This window comes from Equus caballus, chromosome 24, assembly GCF_041296265.1.
Source record: "Equus caballus isolate H_3958 breed thoroughbred chromosome 24, TB-T2T, whole genome shotgun sequence".
Classification (NCBI taxonomy): domain Eukaryota; kingdom Metazoa; phylum Chordata; class Mammalia; order Perissodactyla; family Equidae; genus Equus; species Equus caballus.
Window position 1 is genome coordinate 59,447,767 of NC_091707.1, and position 20,232 is coordinate 59,467,998.

The 20,232-nt window shown below is 53.7% G+C and overlaps 1 protein-coding gene across 2 annotated transcripts; it reads left to right on the forward strand.

The window, feature by feature from the left end:
• Positions 1-121: 121 nt before the first annotated feature.
• TEX22 (testis expressed 22) lies at positions 122-20,168 on the forward strand. 2 transcript variants are annotated; one of them, XM_023628591.2, is made up of 4 exons: positions 122-841; positions 1,165-1,381; positions 16,648-16,776; positions 16,902-20,168. In XM_023628591.2, exons 2-4 carry the CDS (start codon positions 1,217-1,219, stop codon positions 17,079-17,081), a joined length of 474 nt encoding a protein of 157 aa, XP_023484359.1. In that variant the 5' UTR covers positions 122-841; positions 1,165-1,216; the 3' UTR covers positions 17,082-20,168. The 2 variants fall into 2 exon arrangements, with proteins under 2 accessions (XP_023484359.1, XP_023484358.1); XM_023628590.2 differs by having other exon boundaries at positions 670-1,070.
• The last annotated feature ends 64 nt before the right edge of the window (positions 20,169-20,232 follow it).

A 20,232-nucleotide genomic window follows, 5' to 3' on the forward strand; every position in this document is an offset into this window, starting at 1 on the left:
GGCCGGCAGACTCCTCGGGTGCTCTCTGCCGGCCGGAAGCCAAAGCGCAGGCGCGGGGCGGCCGGAAGCGGAAGCGGCGAGGCGGGGCGTGCTGGAGCGGAAGTTCCCAGGGCTCGGCTCCGCCCCCTCGGGCCTTCCAGAACCGGTGTGGGCGCCACCCTGACTCTGGTCTTTCCACGGCAGAGGCTGGCCCCTGTCCGGCCTCCGGACCCCAGTGTACCCCGCACCTACCCCACAGTACCCCAGTATATCCCGACCCTCCCCCAGAGTAGCCCAGGGTCCCCACCCCACCCCCACAGTACCCCAGTGTACCCCTTCCCTCCCCCGCACTACCCCAGTGTACCCCACCCCACCCCCACAGTACCCCAGTGTACCCTGTCCCTCACCCACAGTACCCCAGTGTACCCCTTCCCTCCCCCGCACTACCCCAGTGTACCCCGCCCTTCCCCCACAGTACCCCTGTACCCCGTTCCTCTCCCACAGTACCCGTGTGCCCCGCCTCTCCCGCAAAGTAGCCCTGTATACCCCTTCCCTCACTCACAGTACCCCAGTGTACTCCTCCCTCCCCCACAGTACCCCAGTGTACCCCGCCCCTCCCCCACAGTACCCCACTGTACCCGCCCCTCCCCCACAGTACTCCATTGTACCCCGCTCCTCCCCCACAGTACTGCAGTGTGCCCCGCCCTTTCCCCCACCGCACCCATAGTATACCCACCGCTCCCCCACTGACCCCCACATCCCCAGCGGTCCCCTGCCCTCGACCCTCCGCCCTGTGTCCTCTTGTGGAGTGAGTGGAGCGAGCCGGTCCACCACGGCCCGGGGCGGGGTCCGGCGGCAGAAGGTGAGGTCCGGGTGGGAGGAGGGCGGCGGGCAGGAGAGCGGGCCCTCCTCCTCCGCCTGTGCCCGCGGCTCGCAGCTGAGGGCGCAGGCCCAGCCCGGCGAGGGCGGCCCTGGGAGCCTGCACAGGCCCGGGCAGCGTGGGCTGCAGCTGCTCCAGCCTGGGTTGACCACGTGAGGAAAATGGCAGCAGGAGCTGGGGACCCAGTTGGCTCAGCGGGGTCGACCGTTGGGTGAGTGGCCTGAGGCCCACCCAGCACTGTGTGGCCAGTGGCTAGAAGGTGAGGCAGCAGAGCCTGATCATCTCCATCTCTCCGAGGCGTGCAGGCGGCCTCAGGCAGTCCCGGAGCCCCCAGGCGCAGAGAAGCCCCACAGTGAGATGGACAGCAGGAAGCATTTGCTTGAGGCTGCCCTGGGGAAGAGGCCGGAGCCGCAGCTGTCCCCAGGTTGCAGGCAGCCCTCTCCCCTGCCCAGCCCGGCGGCGGCCTGGGGCCAGCCCAGCGCCCGGAGCAGCGGTCAGCAGGGGCTGCAGACCCAGGACTGGGTAAGCTGAGAGACTGTCAGGAGTCCCAGGATCTGGCTGTGGAGGGGGCTGGCGGGGTGGGCGCAGAGAGGGCCCTTTGGCCTCAGGGAGGCTGTAGGGCGCCTGATGGGAAGCAGGTGCTGGGTGGGGGCACACAGGTGTCAGTTCTCTTCCCTCCTGCGTCCCATGACTGGCCGTCTGCCTCGGCTGGGCGCCTCGGAGGGGCCACCTCAGTCCTCACCAGCTCCCATTGCACACGGGCCCAGAGGGCGGCACCAAGTGGAGGGAGCCCAGTTGGGGGAGCTCTGCCCCACAGCAGGGACAGCGTCCTACTGACAGGTAGGCAGGCAGTCACAGAACTTGTCACCAGAAGTAACTAAAATGTTCTTAGAGGCTCTGCCTGTGACAACCCCAAACTGGAGACACCTCTCTGTTCCCGCTCCAACTGATGGGGGAACAGCTGCTCAGTTTCCAGGTAGCCGCGAGAGTGGACGGGGCAGAGTGGCTCCAGCCCAGGGGACGCTCAGGAGCAAAGGAGGCCAGGCCCTTGGGAGTTCTATAGGGTTCCCTGTGGGAGGGTCAAAGCCAGGCTGAGTGGATCAAGGCTGTGACAAGCTAGCCACACACAGTGCTGGCCATGTGGCCAGTTCACGTGTGGGAGTGCATCAAGCCTTGCGCTTAGATGTATCTGCATGTGTGTTTGCTGTGGTCAAAGGTTTATGTATAAAGGTGATGGGAAAAAAAGGCGGGCTCCCCAAGCTGCCTGTGGCGGCCACCACGTGCTCTCCCAGCCACAGCCCATGGCTGGAATGCCCGTCAGGGTGCTGGGGGAGACCAACCAGCAGACCCTTCGGCTTCTGTGAGGCTGACGTGTCAGGACATGTCAACAGTCCAGGGCATAAATGCACAAGTCTGTCACTTGTCAGGGGTGAAGGCTCCTCAGGAGGAGGGATGGGACCCGGGGCTCATGTCCAGGACAGGTGGTAGGGACGTGAGAGCAGCAAAAGCAGACCCACATTTTTCTGCAGGGATGGAGGAGCCTGCCAGCTCAGCCAGGGGCCGCCTGCCATGTTTGCAGTTCCGAGAGGTGGGCTGGCGGCTGTGGTTCATTAGAGGGTGAGGGACGAGGCAGGAGAGCAGGAAAGAAGGACACTGGGGGAGGTGGCACAGGGGACGCGGGTTTGGGTGGAGGCTGGGAAGGAGGTGCAGACCCATCTCGGCAGGCAGACTCTCAGGCTTCTGGTTTGGGGGCAGGGATTCCTGCCAGGTCCCCCACAACCTGGGAGCCCTCCCGTGTCATCCTGCTGTGACCTTGAGGGGTGCACTGGGCTACCCTCTCTCCAAATGTCCTGTGCAGTGTTCCTCCTTTCTCCCCCCTGGCATGGCCTTGGTCTGGAATGCCCTTCATCCAGATTTTCCTGCTTCTGGCTCCTTGTCAGGCATCGTCTTCCAGGGAGAGTATCTGTTGTGTCAGCCCCACCATTCCCTTCGTCTCTGTCCCTTCCTAGCCGAAGCCCCCAAGAGCCTCCCTTGTCTGCATTGTTCACTTTGGGCCCCCAGTGCCCCGCACGGTGAGGGCACAGATTCACAGAAGCGCAACGACCTCTGGCTGAGGCCAAGGTTCAAGGAGACTTCTCCCGACGGAGGGTCTGCAGACATCCAGCCTTGCACAGAAGGTTGGGCAAGCGTGTGCACCTCTGCTTCCTAACAGTCCTGCCAAAATGACCACATCCTGAAGAAGGCAGGGGTCCACAGGACAGAGATGAGGCGGGAGGACTGGCCAAGAGGAGGTGGCGACCACATTCCAGGGGATGGCCACGGGTTGGACGGAGTGGGGGGATCAGCTCTTGGCTGCGTGGTGGGAGGTGGCAGAGGCAGGGTGGTGTCCCAGTGCCAGCCCCGGTCTGCCCACGTCACTGACCTACTCTAGTTCTCCCTTTCAGTATAGAATGACAGGGGAGGGCAGCAGACGTTGGAATAAAACCTCTGTCGTGAAGGAGAACAAAACTCCCAGAAAGAAAAGAACTGGCCGAATCACAGCAGTGTTGGGGCAAGCAGAGCTGGAGCGTCAGCATCCCCGCGGGCCCTGCGCTGTCTCAGGAGGATTGGCCCATGCAGCCCAACGAGAGGGACGCGGACTGTGAGCACTGGGGGGGAGGTGCTGCTGGCACCAGGGAGCCGCGTGGCTGTGCCTGGTCAGTGCAGGGGATGGTCAGTGCAGTCCACCCATAGCCGAGGGTTCGGGAAGGGCGTTCACACCATCACACGAAAGTCAGTAGCCTGTAGACATCAACATCAGACTCTAGAAAATAAGCTTGTGAAAAGGCACATCTGACAACAAGAAATACGTAAACCGGCTTGAGAGGAACTTTAAAACCCCCCAAAGCATCACCGAGAGATTTAACAACGGAAGAGACACTGTGTTCTTGGAGAGGAAGACGTGCTGGCACAGAGGGTTCTCCCCAGGCAGCTCACAGTCAGTGTCGTCAGTGATGAAAACGCCAAAAGTTCATCTTCTCTTTTCCAGTACAGCAAACTGGTCAAATGGAAAAATAAGCAAGAATAAGTTCAGCCTAACAGATATGAATTCCTTTCACAAAGTTTTAATTATCAAAGCAATAGGGTCCTGGTGAGTGATGCATGAACAGCAGAACAAAACAGAAAATCTGGAAATCGACCCAAATGTCTGCAGACACTTGGTGTAGGATGAAGGTGGCATCTCATATAAGTAGAGGGAGGGTGGCCTTTCAATAAATTATGCTGGGCAACTGAGTAGCTATCCAGAAGAAAGAACACTGCACCCATGCCTCTCATCGAATACCGGGAGAAACTCCAAATGCATCCAAGGTTTCAACGTAGAAAAGTAGAACCACGAAAGGACTAGAAGGAATCCTGGGCAGATTCCCTTACGACCACGGACTAGGGGAGACCTTTATAATCCAAGCCTCAAGTCTAGCAGCCATAAGAGAAAAGGTGGATGCATTTACCACATGTGAAAAACAAACAGAAACTTCTATGGAGGCAAAATAGACACGCCAAGCCAAGTTGAGGTAACTGATGTGGGCGTGAGATCTTCACGGGAAAGGCCAGTCCTGTTGACAGGTGGGACTGAGGACACTGGGGACCCGTCCACGTGTGAAAGCGTAAAGTTGAACTCTTACCTAACACCACATACAAAAATTAAAATGAATCAAAGACATAAGCTGTGAGCCAAAACTACAGAACTCCTAGAAGAAAACATGGGGGAAGAGCTTTGTGACGTTGAACACAGCAGTGATTTTTGGATATGATGCCAATGGCGTAGGCAACAAAAGCAAAAGTAGACAAACGTATGACATCAACCTTAAAAACTGTGCAGCAAAGGGCACAATCACCAGAGTGAAAGGCAACCAACGAAACGGGAGGAAATGTTTGCAAATTACAGATCTGATAAGGGTGAATATCCAGAGCATATAGAGAACTCCTAAAACTCAACAACAACAAAACCCAATTAAAAAATGGGCGGGGCCAGCCCGGTGGCACAGTGGTTAAGTGTGCACGCTCCGCTTCGGCAACCCAGGGTTTGCCGCTTCTGATCCCGGGTGCGGAAATGGCATCGCTTGTCAAGCCATGCTGTGGTAGGCGTCCCACACATAAGGTGGAGGAGGCTGGGCACGGATGTTAGCTCAGGGCTAGCCTTCCTCAGCAAAAAGAGGAGGATTGGCCCCAGATGCTAGCTCAGGGCTAATCTTCCTCAAAAAAAAAAAGGCAAAAGGCTTGAAGAGACATTTTTCCAGAGAAGATATACAGATGGTCAGCACATCTATGAAAAGATGCTCAACATCATTAGTTATAGTGAAATGCAAATCAAGAACAAAGTGAGGTACTACGTCATGCCCATTGGGATGGCTGTAATAATAATAAAAAAAGAGGGGCCAGCCCAGTGGCGCAGTGGTTAGGGTTACACATTCTAGTTTGGCAGCCTGGGGTTCACCCGTTTGGATCCCGGGTGCAGACATGCCACCGCTTGACAAGCCATGCTGTGGTAGGCGTCCTGAATATAAAGTAGAGGAAGATGGGCATGGATGTTAGCTCAGAGCCAGTCTTCCTCAGCAAAAAGAGGAGGATTGGCTACAGGTGTTAACTCAGGGCCAATCTTCCTGAAAAAACAACTGAGCCAGCCTGGTGGCCTGGCGGTTAAGTTCATGTGTTCTGCTTCGGTGGCCCAGGGTTCATGGGCCCGGATCCTGGGTGCAGACTTACACACTGCTCATCAAGCCATGCTGTGGCAGGTGTCCCACATATAAAGTAGAGGAAGATGGGCACAGATGTTGGTTGGCTTAGGGCCAATCTTCCTCAGCAAAGAGAGGAGGATTGGTGGCAGATGATAGCTCAGAACTAATCTTCCTCAAAAAAGAAAAGAAAAAAAGAACAAATGTTGGCAAGGATGTGGAGAAATGGGAACCCTTGTGCACTGCTGGTGGGAATGTAAAACAGTATAGTTGCTATGGGGAACAGTATGGTTGTTCCTCAAAAAATTAATCATAGAATTACCATGTGATCCAGCTTCCACTTCTGGGTATACATCTGGAAGAATTGAAAGTAGGGACACAAACAGACATTTGTACATCCATGTTTACGGCAGTATTATTTGTAATAGCCAAAAGATGGAAGCAAGCCAAGTGTCCATCAACGGATGAATGTGGTATCTACATCTGATGGAATATTATTCAGCCTAAAAACATTCTGACGTATGTTACAACGTGCATGATCCTTGAGCACATTACGCCAAGTGAAATAAGCCAGACACAAAAGGACAAAACTGTATGATTCACTCATATGAAGGACCTAGAGGAGTCAGCTTCATAGAGACAGAGAGCAGAATGGTGGGTGCCAGGGGCTGGGGGAGGGGGTGGGGAGTTGGTGTTTAATGGGGACAGAGTTTCAGATTGAGAAGACAAAAGAGTTCAGGAGACGGACAGTGGTGGTTGTACAACAAGGCGAATGTGCTTAATGCCACTGAACTGCACACTTAAAAATGACTAAAATGGTAAATTTTATGTCATGTATTTTACCATGATAAAAAAATAAAAAGGGAAGAAAAAAAGAAGGAACAAGTTGTCATTTGATGGCATACAGCTGCTTGTGAAGACGGGGTGAAGCAAGATGACTCCTCCAAGTCCCAGAAGTGGGTCTTTCAGTGGTGAGTGAGGTCTGGCCTGGCAGGAAGGGCTGGTGAGAGGGGTCTGGTCCTGAGGCGTTAACACAGGACACAGCACCGAGAGAAATAGCGGGCGATTGTGAAAGCAAAGCACGAGGCAGGCAGGGGAACTTGAGAGCAACGTGTGCCTAATAGAAGTTCTGGAAGGACAGGAGAGAGACTGAGTGCGCCCACGCTGGGCCCTGGTGCCCTAGCAGCTGACCCTGCGGGGCTCGGGCCAGTCTGCACTGGACACCCCGGGGCAACTGGGACCAGCAGGTTGTCCTGAAAATGGAGAAGAAGATGAGCCATCTTCCCGCAGGAGACGCCAGACCCCTTCCTGCCCCTGACACCCAGCACCCGACACAGGCACCTGGAGCCAGGCCCGGAGTGATGGAGATCTGCGTGGGGACATAGAGCACACACATCGGGAAGAGGGAGACCGTCTCCAGAATGTACAGCCTTTCACAGAGGGAACCCCAGCTGGCAAGAAAGAAAGTAAAAGGTATTTGATGTCGGGAAAATAAATTAATTGTCTGACAAAATGTGAAAGGCCAGAAGATACAAGCGTTGGCAAAGGTGTGGGAAGCAGAGCCAGTGCCTCCTGCTGGTGGGAGTGTGACGTGGCCGCGAGGCGGTGCGGGGAGGAGCTGAAAGGCCCACTGTCCAGGAGGAGCGCACACGTGAACACCGAGGACGGCCCTGTTGTCCTGTCAGTTGGGGGTGTTAAATACTTGGGGAATGTTCGTTCAGGTGAAGGCCGTACAGCAGTGACAATAAGTGAATTGGCTCCTAGGAGTCCACATGGCGATGTCTGAAAAGCAGGTTGAGTGAAAAGCACATGGAAGAACATTCTACACTCTGTTGTCCCATTTATCTACATTTTAAGACCAGCACAGTGCCTTGTACTGTCTAGGACCACGTCCAAAGGTGGCAGGGGCTGGAAAGCGTGAACTGGAACCCATCGTATCTGTGCTCAGCACGGGCAGAGGCAGGAACAGGGACAATGAGAACTTATCAACCGTCTTTTATTTCTTGGGGAAAAAACCTGAAGCAAATATGGTATTGTCCATTGGGTAGTGGATTCCTGAGTTTTTAAATATATTTTCTTTGTGTTTTTCCCATGTAGTTATTGTTCTCAATTGTAACCAAACGCGTGCCTAAGGCCAGGCTGGGGGGCGGGGGCGGGCAGGCCCCGGGGTGCAGGGTGGGGGCCAGGGGCCCGTCGTCTGCTGCAGGGGCTCTCCCCGGGTGGGTGGCACAGCCCTGTTCTTGCCTGCAGTGACCCGGGCATACCCCAAACACCTCCAAGGCCAGTGGCCTGGGTGCAGCCTCTGGAGGCCTGGGGGCACCTGACAGACCTAACTATGGATTCTGGAAATGCCTCGGGCGTAAGTTCATGGCAGTCCCGTGAGCAGCAACCAAACTCGCGACCGCAGTGTCTTTAACACCCTTGTCGGAAGAAGGTGATCGAGTGCCAGTGAGTCAAGAAGAAAAGACGTGATCGATTTGAAGAGCACAGTTGTTAACGAGCTTGACTTGCCAGAGCCCTGCTGTTGAACAAGAGAAAACCGCCTCTTCTTTTTGTTGGGTTTTAGGGCATCAATGAGTCACACACCCCTTGTCCCTCCTAGAACTCTGAAACATGGCCAGAAAGGTGTTTGAGAAGCAGACGTCCCCGCACGGAGTCCCAGAGAGATGGGGGCAACAGAGTGGGAGAGTGGGAAGCAGGTGGCCTCTCCCATGAGACCATGTCAGCAGGGCTCACCCGCTCCACAGAGCTCCCAGCAGCATGGCACCTCTCCGTGAATGTGGACATGGAGCGAGGGCCCTGGGATGGAGGAAATGGGAGCACAGGGAGTGGATGCTTCCAGAATCTCAGAAAGAAATCCTCGGGAAGGAAGGAAACATCCCCTGCACACAACATGGAACGAATTCTATTTTGTAAAAAGGAACATTCAGAAAATAAAAGGAGCCAGCCCCATGGCCGAGTGGTTAATTTTGTGAGCTCCACTTCAGTGGCTGGGGTTCACCAGTTCAGATCCTGCACGCAGACCTACGCAGGGCTCATCGAGCCATGCTCTGGCGGCATCCCACACAGAAAAACTAGAGTGACTTACAACTAGTATATACAACGATGTACTGGGGCTTTGGGGAGAAAAAAAGAGGATGATTGGCAACAGATGTTAGCTCAGGGCCAATCTTCCTCACCCCAAAAAAAAAAAGAGAAAAGAGCTCTTAATAAACAGAACAGAACAGAATTGAAATGTTTGGTAGAAGAATTGGAATATAAAATTGAGGAAGCTGCCTGGAAAATGGAAGAGAAAGACAAAGAAATGGGAAGTAGGAGAAAAGATGGGAAACCTTGAGGAACCGTCCAGAAAGACCAACGTGCAGCTGAAAAGGAGTGAACGCCAGCGGGAGTAAATTATCAGACAGCTGAGCAGAGACCCATGTTCCCATGGGGGGAGCCCTCTGGGCACCGTGCCCAGGGCAGTGAGGGTGTTTCACCACTGGTCTCACTATGCTGGGAATAAAGCAAAGCCCCTGAGGTGACTGAGTTTGTGTTACTAAAGTCGATTCTTAAAAATCCTAAAGAGACCAGTCGTGACAAAGGAAATTCTAAATTGGCCCGAGATCTTCCCTAAATGAGGAATTTATGGGTGGGCAGTCCCAAGCAATTAAGAAATGAGTCATCCCCAGGGATGAGGTTTAAGCTGCCCAGAGCCGCGTGTCGTACGTAGGGAAACACCAGTGCAGGGTAAGAGGAGGAGATGGAAAAAGAAGAAAATGCCATCCAGCCTCACTGTGGCACGGTCGCAGTAAGTCAGTCAAATCAGCCAGCATCTAAAAGACTGACCCTCACGAGAGTGATGCTGTACCCCACACACTTCCGCCTCAGTTCTTCACAGCTCTGTCCTCAGTGCCCAGGCTGCTGCATGGCACACCGTAGGTGCTCACCGAATTTACATCAAATAAATGAAGTTGTGTCTAATTACAAGAAAACTGCATCTCCAGGATGAGGGAATTTGGAAGTCTATTAATAAAATTCTGTACGTTAACAAAGGATGAAAACCACACGATTGTCTCAATAGATGTTGAAAAATAATGTGAACAATTCTGGTATCTTTTCTTAAAAATAAAACAAATATGAAAACCTGTTGATTATTAACAAGGTAGGAAGAGATGGACATTTCTGTAACTCGATAAAGGGGACCTGTCGAGAGCTCACAGTGGACGTCACCAGCAGTGTTTCTCACATATTCTGGCAGCCGGGGGGGACGCAGACGTCACCATGACAGTGCAACAGCACGCAGGGGACTGGAGCCTGTGCCGAAGCCAGGAAAGGGAAGGAGCCATAAATACCTGAGAAGGAGAGGTAAAATGGTCACCATGTGCCGCTAAAATACTGTCCAGTAGAAAATCCACACAAGCCAGTTAAAAAGAAGGACCGCTAATAAAAGAGGAAGGGGGGATATACGATCACCATTCACAACTTGATAGTTTTCAACACACTAAAAATAACCAACCAGAAAATGTAATGGAAAAAGGGATCCATTCACTTTCACAACAGAAACTATGAAGTCCCTAGAAATAAATCTGTTGTTCTTCCATCCCTATGTGAAGAAGACCGTAAATGTCACTGAATCATGGAGAGAACACCTAAAGGAGAGCCGAGCCATAGTATTCGATGGGAAGACAGTGTTTTAAACCTGCCACATACCCCCAAAAAACTAATTCAGTGCAATCTCAATTTTTGAAATAAAGTTTTCATGAATCTTGAAAATTTTATTCTAAAGGTACATAGTGTTTCGGGCAGTATATTAGTTATCTTTTGTTGCATAACAAATTTCCCCCAGAACTTAGCTGCTTAAAACGATAATCAGTATTTTGTCCCAGTTTCTGTAGATCAGGAATCTGGGAGCTGCACAGCTGGGTGGCTTTGGCTCAGGGTTTCTCATGAGGTTGTAGTCAAGGTGTCAGAGCTGCAGTCATCTGAAAGTTTGAATAAAGCTGGAGAAGCCATTTCCACAGTGGCTCACTCACAGGGCTGGCAAGCCAGTGCCAGCCGTGGGCAGGAGGTCTCTGCTCCTCACCGTGTGGACCTCTCTCCGGGCTTGAGTGTCCTCACGTCATGGAGGCTGGCTTTCCCCAGCGCAGCGGTTCACGAGACAGCAAGGAGGAAGCTGCAGTGTTTCATGACTTAGCTTTGGAAGTCACACTCCGTCACTTCTACAACATCCTGTTTGTTACATGGGTCATCCCTGGTTACTGTGGGAGGGAAGACACAGGGCATGAATACGAGGGCATGTGGGAGGCGAGAATCACTGGGTGCCTCGTGGAGGCTGGCTAACCCAGGCAGTCAGTTAGACTCTAGTCACAGGCCCAACAGATCCCAAGCTGGAGAAACACAAGGAATCGGTACCTAGAACCATCATAGTGAGACTGCAGGATGCCATGGACAGAGACCGTCTCAAAGGCAATCGAAGAGGAAAGATGGAGAACATTTAATGGAGTGACTGTGAGACTGACGTTAGCAACATCTTGGTGCACTAGAATGACAGGAGTATGTGCTGAAAGAAGATAACTGTCAATCAGGGGTTTTATGCCCAGCAAAGTATCTTTTAAAAAGAGGGCAAGATAGATAGATAGATAAATAAATTAAATAAATGAAAACCAGAATTTGCTACCAGCAGACCATCACCGCAATTTCAAGAGCAGACATCTATACAGCAGGAAGGTGACTTCAGATAGAAGGTCTGAAATGGATGAGGAATGAGGAGCACAAAGAAGGAAGTGGTCAAACTGAACCTCACGCGGATGGGCACCACAGTTGTCGGACACCGCTCACACAGACAAGGCCCAGGGTGGACGAACGTGCACCCACGACAGCTCAGGTGTCAGGAGGGGTGTCCGTGAGTGGAGCTAAGTGTTCTAAATGCCTTGTGTTGATAGAGAAGATGGTGGAGATGCATGTCAACTTTAGACGGTGAGGAGTTTGCACGCACGCTGTGATTACACTAAAAGAATAGAAAGAGAACCACTTCCAAACAAGTGGAGGGGAAAATGGAATAGAAACAGTTCTTGACTGACGATCCAGAAGAAAGAAGAGAGGCCAAAGGCCCATAGAACAGGCGGGACAAACCACACACAAGACACAGCAGCAGGTGCAGTTACCAGTGTCGGTTAATTCAGTGATGGCATGGACCACATGCCGCAGTTAAACAGCCGATGTCTTCAGAGTGGATTGAAAATAGTCCAGTCCCTCCATATGCATGTGAGTGTGTAGGGAGTGAAACATGGGAATATTCCAACCAAGTGGGATGAAGACAGACCAGGAACAGCCTCGCATCAGTCCACATCACACTTCGCTGCCAAACTCTGGAGTTAGAGCGAGGGGGTGCCCCTCCCGCGGCAGCAAGGGTGGTCCGGCACACATGCTCACAAGTGAAAGGAGCAAGTGACAGAATTATCTGTGCAGTGTGGCTCCCTTTATTCAGAGTTCAGAAACGTGCAAAAGTAAACAATATGTTACTGCGTAGTAAAAATATAATTTGAAGAAGTACAGATGTTTTTTAAAAACTTACTGGAATCTTTTTGGAAAAGAAACTGTGCAAGAATTTTTTTTTTTGAGGAAGATTAGCCCTGAGCTAACATCTGCTGCCAGTCCTCCTCTTTTCGCTGAGGAAGACTGGCCCTGAGCTAACATCCGTGCCCATCTTCCTCTACTTTCTATGTGGGACGCCTGCCACAGCATGGCTTGCCAAGTGTTGCCATGTCCGCACCTAAGATCCGAACAGGCGAACCCTGGGCCGCTGAAGCAGAACGTGCGCACTTAACCGCTGCACCACCGGGCCGGCCCCTGTGCAAGAATTTTGAAAAATAAGAGCAAAGCCTTGCTTGCCTGCTCTAAGCTCCAGCAATTAAATTGTGTGGTATTGGGACAGAAGTTGGCAAGTAGACCCACAATCCAGCACAAATAGTCCAGAAATGGACCCTTGTTTAAGTCCGGCATTTAACGTATGCTTTGTGTGGTGTGGCAGAGCAGTGGGAAACAGACTTTCCCACGAATGGTCTTGGCGTGATTGGCTCTCCATTTAGAGGACCGTAAAGTTGATCCCTGCCCCCCTCAGCAAACAGACACACCCCAAACGTCAAAACCAAACCACAGAAGCACTGGGAGGAGGGAGAAGAGCGGTATTTAGAATCTCAGAGTGGGAAATGCCTGTCTTAGGCCAAACACATCGGCCATAAAGGAAAATTCTGACAAGCCTGTCTGCAGTTTCTCAAGTTTGGTACAATCCAAGACACAAAAATGTTATAAGATGGTCTAGAAGGAAACATTGGTAATGTTTCTGACATTCCAGTGTTTACTGACCAGAATCTGTGAAGAGATGCTCAGAAGCAATGAGAAAACATTTTTAAAACTGAGTAGAAATGCGTATAAAGTCTATGGACTCACAGTTCCTAAAAGAAGAAACTGAGTGGATGCTAGACATGAAATGATTTACAAAAATGATGAAGATGGATATATGTGGAGTTGCTGAGGACACGAGGAAAAGGGCACCTGTAATTCTGTTTTATTGGTTTTTTAAAGAACCAGTTTGTGATAACTGTCCACCATTTTTTATTTTAATTTATTCGTTAAACTTTCAGTGACTTTCTTCTTTCCTTAGCTTCTTGAATTATTTGCTTCGTCACTGTCCTGGGCTTTTTTCTCATGATGCTTGAGAGCTGGCGACCGTCTTCAGAGGCCAGCTTTGGCCACCGTGCACCTCGTGGCACAGTTCCGCTCTGGCTGCTCATTTCTCTTTTTTTCTTCCTAAAGATTGACACCTGAGATAACAACTCTTGCCAATCTATTTTTTTTTCTTCCCTGCTTTTTCTCTCCCAAATCCCCCCAGTACATACTTGCACATGTTTTAGTTGTGGGTCCTTCCAGCTGTGGTATGTGGGATGCCGCCTCAACGTGGCCTGACGAGCAGTGCCGTGTCCGCACCCAGGATCCAAACCGGCGAAACCCTGGGCCACCGAAGTGGAGCGCGTGAACTTAAATCACTCAGCCTCGGGGCCGGCCCCTGGCTGCTCGTTTCTGAATGAACTGGCGCTCAGTCTTGATTTTCCTTTTCACTCGGGAGCTGATTAGTGTTCTGGACTATCCACGCCAATAGGAGTGTCTTGTCATCCTCCCATTATTAATTTCTAATTGTATTGCTTTGCAGGCGCATAATGTGACCCTGTGAGTCCTTCCCAGTCTTCTCCATCAGTCAGCGTTTGCTGTGATGGTGCTCTGTAACGAGCAGCTCCAAAGTTTCCATGATACACGGCAACAGGCTTTTGTTTTCCTGCCCATGGGTCTGAGGTCGGTGGGGTTTGTGTGTCTTCTCTGAGGTCTTCCCAGGGAATGCTGTGCTCATGGTAGATGGCAGAAACGCAAGAGGCCGACTCATACCACACAGGCATGTTTAAAGCACATGCTCTGTTAACATTCTGTGGACTTGCCCAACATCAATGGGGCAGGAAAATATGCTCCAGTGGCCAACACTGTGACGTCACTTATTAAGGGGAGGCGTAGACTTCAGTTACAGGAAGGGAGTGAAGAATTAGGAACAACCTACCACACCTTCTATGGGGTTTTTAATTCTGACATCACATTTTCAGTTTTGAAGAGCTCATTTTTGTGCTCTGAATGGCCCCCTTCACATCATCCTCTTGTGTCACAGATACACCGTGTCAGGCAGAAGAACAATGACAGTCGGGGAGGTGGCACGCTTTTCTCTCCCGCACTAGCTCCCTGTCCCCTGCGTGTCTTTCACTCCTGCTGGGTTGTGCTCAAGCAGAGGCTTTGTCGACACCTGTGGTGCCTGCTCTGGCTCTGCATTGCAGGGTGGGGCCTGCAGTGCTGGCCTTGGGCTTTGTGTGCTGAGGTGCGGCCTCTTCTCTGCGCCTGGTCATTGTCCCCAGAAAGGAGTGCTCCCTGCCCCTCTGGGGAGGGCAGAATGGCCAGGCCACCTTCGTGCAGAGTGGAAAGAGGGGCTGGGACTTCACTTTTTTTTTTTGCCTTAAACAACAGAAATTTATTCTCCCAGTCTGGAGACTAGAACTTCAAAACCAAAGTGTCAGCAGGTTTGGTTCCTTCCGAGGGCTGTGATGGGAAAATCTGTTCCAGGCCTCTCTCCTTGGCTGGTGGACATCTTCTCCCTTCGTCTCCTCACCTCATCTTCCTTCTATGTGTCTGTGTCCAAATGTCCAATTTTTTTTCAACCTAACCATTTTTTTAAAGATTGGCACCTGAGCTAACAACTGTTGCCAATCTTTTTTTTTTTTTGCTTTATCTCCTCAAATCCCTCCGGTACATAGTTGTATATCTTAGTTGTGAGTCCTTCTAGTTGTGGCATGTGGGACACCTCCTCAACCTGGCCTGACGGCTGGTGCCATGTCCACACCGAGGATCTGAACCTGTGAAACCCTGGGCTGCCAAAGCAGAGCGTGCAAGCTTAACCGCTCGGCCATGGGGCCGGCCCCTCAACCTAACCATTTTTAAGTGTACAGTTCAGTTAAGTATATTCACATTGTCATGAAACAGATCTCCAGAATTCTTTTTTTTTTTTTGAGGAAGATTAGCCCTGAGCTAACTGCTGCCAATCCTCCTCTTTTTTGCTGAGGAATGCTAGCCCTGAGCTAACATCCGTGCCCATCTTCCTCTATTTTATATGCGGGATGCCTACCACAGCATGGCGTGCCACGCGGTACCATGTCTGCACCCGGGATCCGAAATGGCGAACCCAGCCCACTGAGAAGCAGAACATGTGAACTTAACCGCTGTGCCACCGGGCCGGCCCCTCTAGAACTCTTTTTATTTTGCAAATCTGAAACTCTGTTCCCATTAAACACTAACTCCCCCTCCCCCAGCCACTGGCATCCACCATTCTGCTTCCTGTCTCTGAATCTCACTCTTGCAGGGACCTCACATGAGTGGAATCACACAGGATTTGTCCTTTTGTGACTGGCTTACTTCACTGAGCATGATGTCCTCAAGGTTCACCCATGTTGTAGTATGTGTCAAGATTTCCTTCCTTTTTGAGGCTGAATAATATTCCATTTTGTGGATGGATCACACTGGGGGCATCCATTCATCAGTTGGCAGATGCTGGGGTTACTTCCACCTTTTGGCCATTGTGAATAATGCAGCTGTGAACATGGGTGTAGAAATATCTCTTTGAAATATCCTGCTTTCAGATCCTTTGGATATGTACTCAGAAGCAGGATTGTTGGATCCTATAGTACAGTTCTATTTTTAATTTTTTGAGGAATGGGGACTTCACTTTAAGTTTGTCTTAATTCTCTATTTTTACTATGCACCCCCCCAGCATGGCACTCTAGAGAGTGACCTCCTGCCTTCCCCCAGGGAGGTAGCAGGATGGCACCCTGGCTGGGCAGAGTCTGCCAGGGGCTTTGGGGGTCTTTCACAGATAGTCCACCCGGGAAGTTCGGGGGGAGGGGTGTCTTGTGGGGGTGCAGCCAGCTTTTGGCTTTTCCCAGGTGGAAATCACTTTCCAGCCTCCTGCCTTGTGCTCACAGCCCTCCTCCACTGGCGCCTCACCGCCTGTTCTTGTGTCCTTACCTGGGTGTTACTTTCCCCCCACCTCTCATTATGGTCATTTTAGAGGGGCTTGGGGAGGAGCTTTGGGTCCCGCCTTTCTTGAGGCAGACAGCAGTCTGGCGGCCTGTTCTCGCGGGCTCTCTGGAGTGCGGGTTCTGCCAGCTCAGGAGGGCGGCTTCTGCCCGGCCACCACCAGGCACCAGCTGGGTGGGCCATGGCCTGTGCTGTAAGGACTTGAGCGTCCAGGGGTTGACCCTTGTACAGTAAAGTGGGGTGAGTGCAGAGCCACTGTGCAAAACCACAGGAGGCCACAGGACCAGAGGCTGCGAGGCACCGCCTGCCGGGTCTCCCGCCAGCACTTGGGGCCTGAGCTGGATCCCGGGAAGGCTTCGCAGACTGCGCTTTAGAAAGCCCGCCTCCCCAGCCTGGAGGGTGCAGAGGGTCAGCGGGTGCAGGGGTGGGCGGCCACAGGAGCTGGCGCAGACCGCTGCCCTGTCCCCGCAGGTGTGCGAGCTGCGACAGAGCAGGTACCCGAGCCGCCGCTGGAGCGTCAGCATCGACGAGCGCCGGCGGCTGGCCCTGCTGGGCGGCTGGGAGAGGCCGCGCGCCGCCGGGGGCCCCCAGAGCTGCAAGGTGCGCGGCGGGGCGCGGTGGGGGGGCGCGGGGCCGGCCCCTCTCGACCTTGCTTCGCCAGGGCCGGGCCTGCCCCGCCCCCTTCCCTTCCCCGCCCCGCCCCCTGACCCCGCCGTCTCCCGCAGGACATCACCCAGATCGTGGCCCAGCTGGTGTCCGAGGACGTGGACAAGGACGTGCTCCTCCCCCACCCGCCGAGGTCCGCCGAGTCCACCAACGGCTTCCACGCCTTCCTGGCCCCGAGCGCGCCTTTCTGGCAGAATGCGACTTTGGAGGCCCAGGGCTCGAGGTCACCACCCTCCTAAGAGCCGACTCAGCCCAATGTCTGTCTTCCAGCGCCTTTCCTCTGGGGTTCAGAGGGAGGTGGCCGGCCACTCCCGGGCTCATGGCTTCTGAGTCCTCACCAGGAGGGCTCCCACCAGGGGGTCATAACCAGCCCGGGGATGAGAGAACAAACCCAGGAGGACAGTCTGACTGCCCCCACCTCAGAACATGTATCTCTGAGGCCTTGGAGACCACCTCTGGGAGAGGTCGTTTGCTCCAGCCCAGCCTCCAAGAGGCCATTTGGAGAGGCCTGGGGGACAGAGCAGAGTGGGGCCTTCCAGGAGAGCCCTCTGGGCTGCCAGGAGAGTCTGCCCACATCTGCCATGGACGAGCATCCCTAGGCCAAGCAGCTGTGGGAGGGCTGGGAGGGGTGTGGTGCTCTCATAGGGCCCACCTTTGGAGCCTGGCTCATGACCAGCAGCTTTGCAGGCCTGGGTGCAAGTGGTCTGGGCTGGGGAGCCTGGCCTCTGGGGGGAATTGGGTACCTGCCTGGGTGGGCAGTGGAATTGGGTGGGACCAGGGGGCTTCCAGGAAGGTTCCAGCTTGATGTTACAAACTGTCAGGTACTGGTGCCCGCCCAGCGTGGGGCGCTGGGTCACACGTTGGGCCCTGCCTTGGGGAGGCCCACAGGGGCTCATATAACCCAGGGATGATGCTGTGATGGGGAGCAGCCAAGGGGCTGCAGGAGTCAGGGAGGTGCTGAACACAGAGAAAAGCTGGCCTTGGGCTGCGTGGTGTTCACTTTTGGCTCGAGGTGGAGGAGCAGGCGGGTGGGAGGGTTCTGAGCTGGGGGTGACAAGGCAGGTGCTGCATTTTGGGGAGACCAAGCTAGAGGGGCACTGGAATTGGGAGGTGGGGAAGGAGGGAGGTGATCGCAGGCCCCCAACCCTCAAAGGCAGAGGAAGGACAGCAGTGGGGGGCAGGTGCTGTCCCTTGGACTTGGTGATTGACTACTGTCAGGGGTTGACTGGGCTTCCATGTGGGGGCAGCTGGATGGAGGGAGCTTTGGGCAAGATGGGGTGATCAACCCCAGGCCTTGGTTGAGGGCAGGAGCCAGGCCTGTGCAGCACCTGGGCTCCTGTATGCCCCAGAAAGCTGGCTAGGCTACCCCCAGCCTTGGAGCTGGAGCCAGAGTGGCATCCTCCACTCCTGCCTCCCACCCTGCCTTACTGTAAGACTCAGTGCAGGTTTCTCTTCCTCCAGGAAGACTCCCAAGATCACACAGCTGGGCAACCCCTTCTGTTCTTTCTGGAGTCCCCCAAGTGTAATTCTGTTGCAAGCCCGTGCATTTCTCAGGATCCCTTGCGTGGGTGGAGGGCCACAGGAACGGTGGGGTGGTGGGAGGGACTGGGGAAGGTGTCTGAAGTGGGGGAGAAAGGAGGGTGAGGTTTAGGCAGGGCCCTGGGGGACATCATGACCCCCTCTCCCCCCACCAGAGACCCCTGATGATGAAGTGGGGGGTGGGTGTCAAGGGCCAGGCTCCATGCTGGGCAGTCCAGAGTGGGAGCTACAGTGTCAACAATTCAGATGGAGGTGACAGTGCTGTGGGGCTCTCTGTTGCTGAGCGGCTTTAAAGGATTCCATGTTGTCACTGGAGATCCAGGGGTGCACTGGGCTCATCCTGCCAGGTCTCCTGGTCTCACTTGGGGTGGCTCATGAGGCTGCAGTCAGATGCTGCTGAGACCAGGATAAGGTCTCCCCGACCAGGAGCTGGCCTTCAGCATCCCACACGCCCCACCAAAGCAGCCCCCTTAGGGCGGAGCCCAGCGTTGGTTATGGCGACCACAGGGCAGCCTGACTCCTGTGTCCAGTAGAGTACGGTGCCCAGGGACAGGTGGTGGGGCCTGGAGACAGCTTTGCTGTCACACTGGGTACTGGCCTCCTGCTGCTGTCCTAACAGGTCACAGCAGACGTAGCATCTAGGAGTTCATTCACTGTGAGTTGTCTCATCAGGCCAAGATCAGGTTGTGAGCAGGTCCATGCTCCCTCCTGGAGGCTCCAGGGAAGAATCTGCTCCTGGCCTTTTCCAGCTTCTAGAAGCTACCAGCATCCCTTGGCTCATGGCCCTTCCTCCATCTTTAAAGCCAGCAGCACAGCATTTCTCTGGCCCTGCTCCCATCCTCACATCTTCTGTCTCTTTGCTGCCTCCTCTTCCACCTTTAAGGACCCTCGTGACAACATTGGGTCCACCTAGGTAATCCCATTTTAAAGTCAGCTGGTTAGCAGCCTTAACCGCACCTTGCCTTGTAACCTAGTAGAATCACAGGTTTGGGCTGAAGGCGTGGACGTCTTTGGGGAAGGGCAACCTGCCTTCCACAGGGGCCACAGGGGCTCCTGGCATCGAGGGGTGGAGGCTGGGGGTGTTGCTGAACATGCCACAGAGCACAGGACAGCCCCCTACAACAAAGGATGATGGGGCCCCAAATGTCAACAGTGCCCTGACTGGGAGCCCTTGGGAGAGACGGGTCCACCCAGCAGACAGGGCAGGCATCAGGGGGATGGGCAGAGAGGGAGACCCTTGGGCAGCATCAGTCTGGCTAGGATCGTCACCCTGGCCACCACTGACAGTGGACCCTGCAGTCAACCACCATATGTCCCTTCAAGCTGTCCCTTCACTTCTGCTTCCTGACTGGGTGGGTCTCTCCTCAAGCTCTAGGACGAGCACTATGCCCCCCCAGGGCTTACGGGGACAGCCCCGGGCAGGGGGGCCTCTGGGGTGCTCCATGGCAGGGAGGGCGGTCTCCTGTGCCCAGGCGAGCCTGGACGGCCCCATGGTCTCCCTTGTCCCCAGCACCCACTGCGCTCGACTCAGGCCAGCTCTGAGCAGGGAGTGGAGACCACTCTGGACATCCCAAGCAGAAAGGGGAGCCCCCCGTGGCCCAGCTCTCAGGGCCTGGTTCCAGGACTGGGGGGAGTGCCTGGGAGGTGTCGTCGTGCCCTCCTGAGGGCCAGTGGACAGTCACTGCCCCCCATTGTCCCTGCTGAAAAAAATGACTTCACTGGCTTTGCAAGAACACCTGCTCAGTATTAAATAACCTGACAATAAAGTTTGAAAAATCTCCCCACAATTTCATCACTGAGGTAAGCGCTGTTAGTGTTTGGTGGTTATTCAGGTGTTTGCGAAGGTCTGGG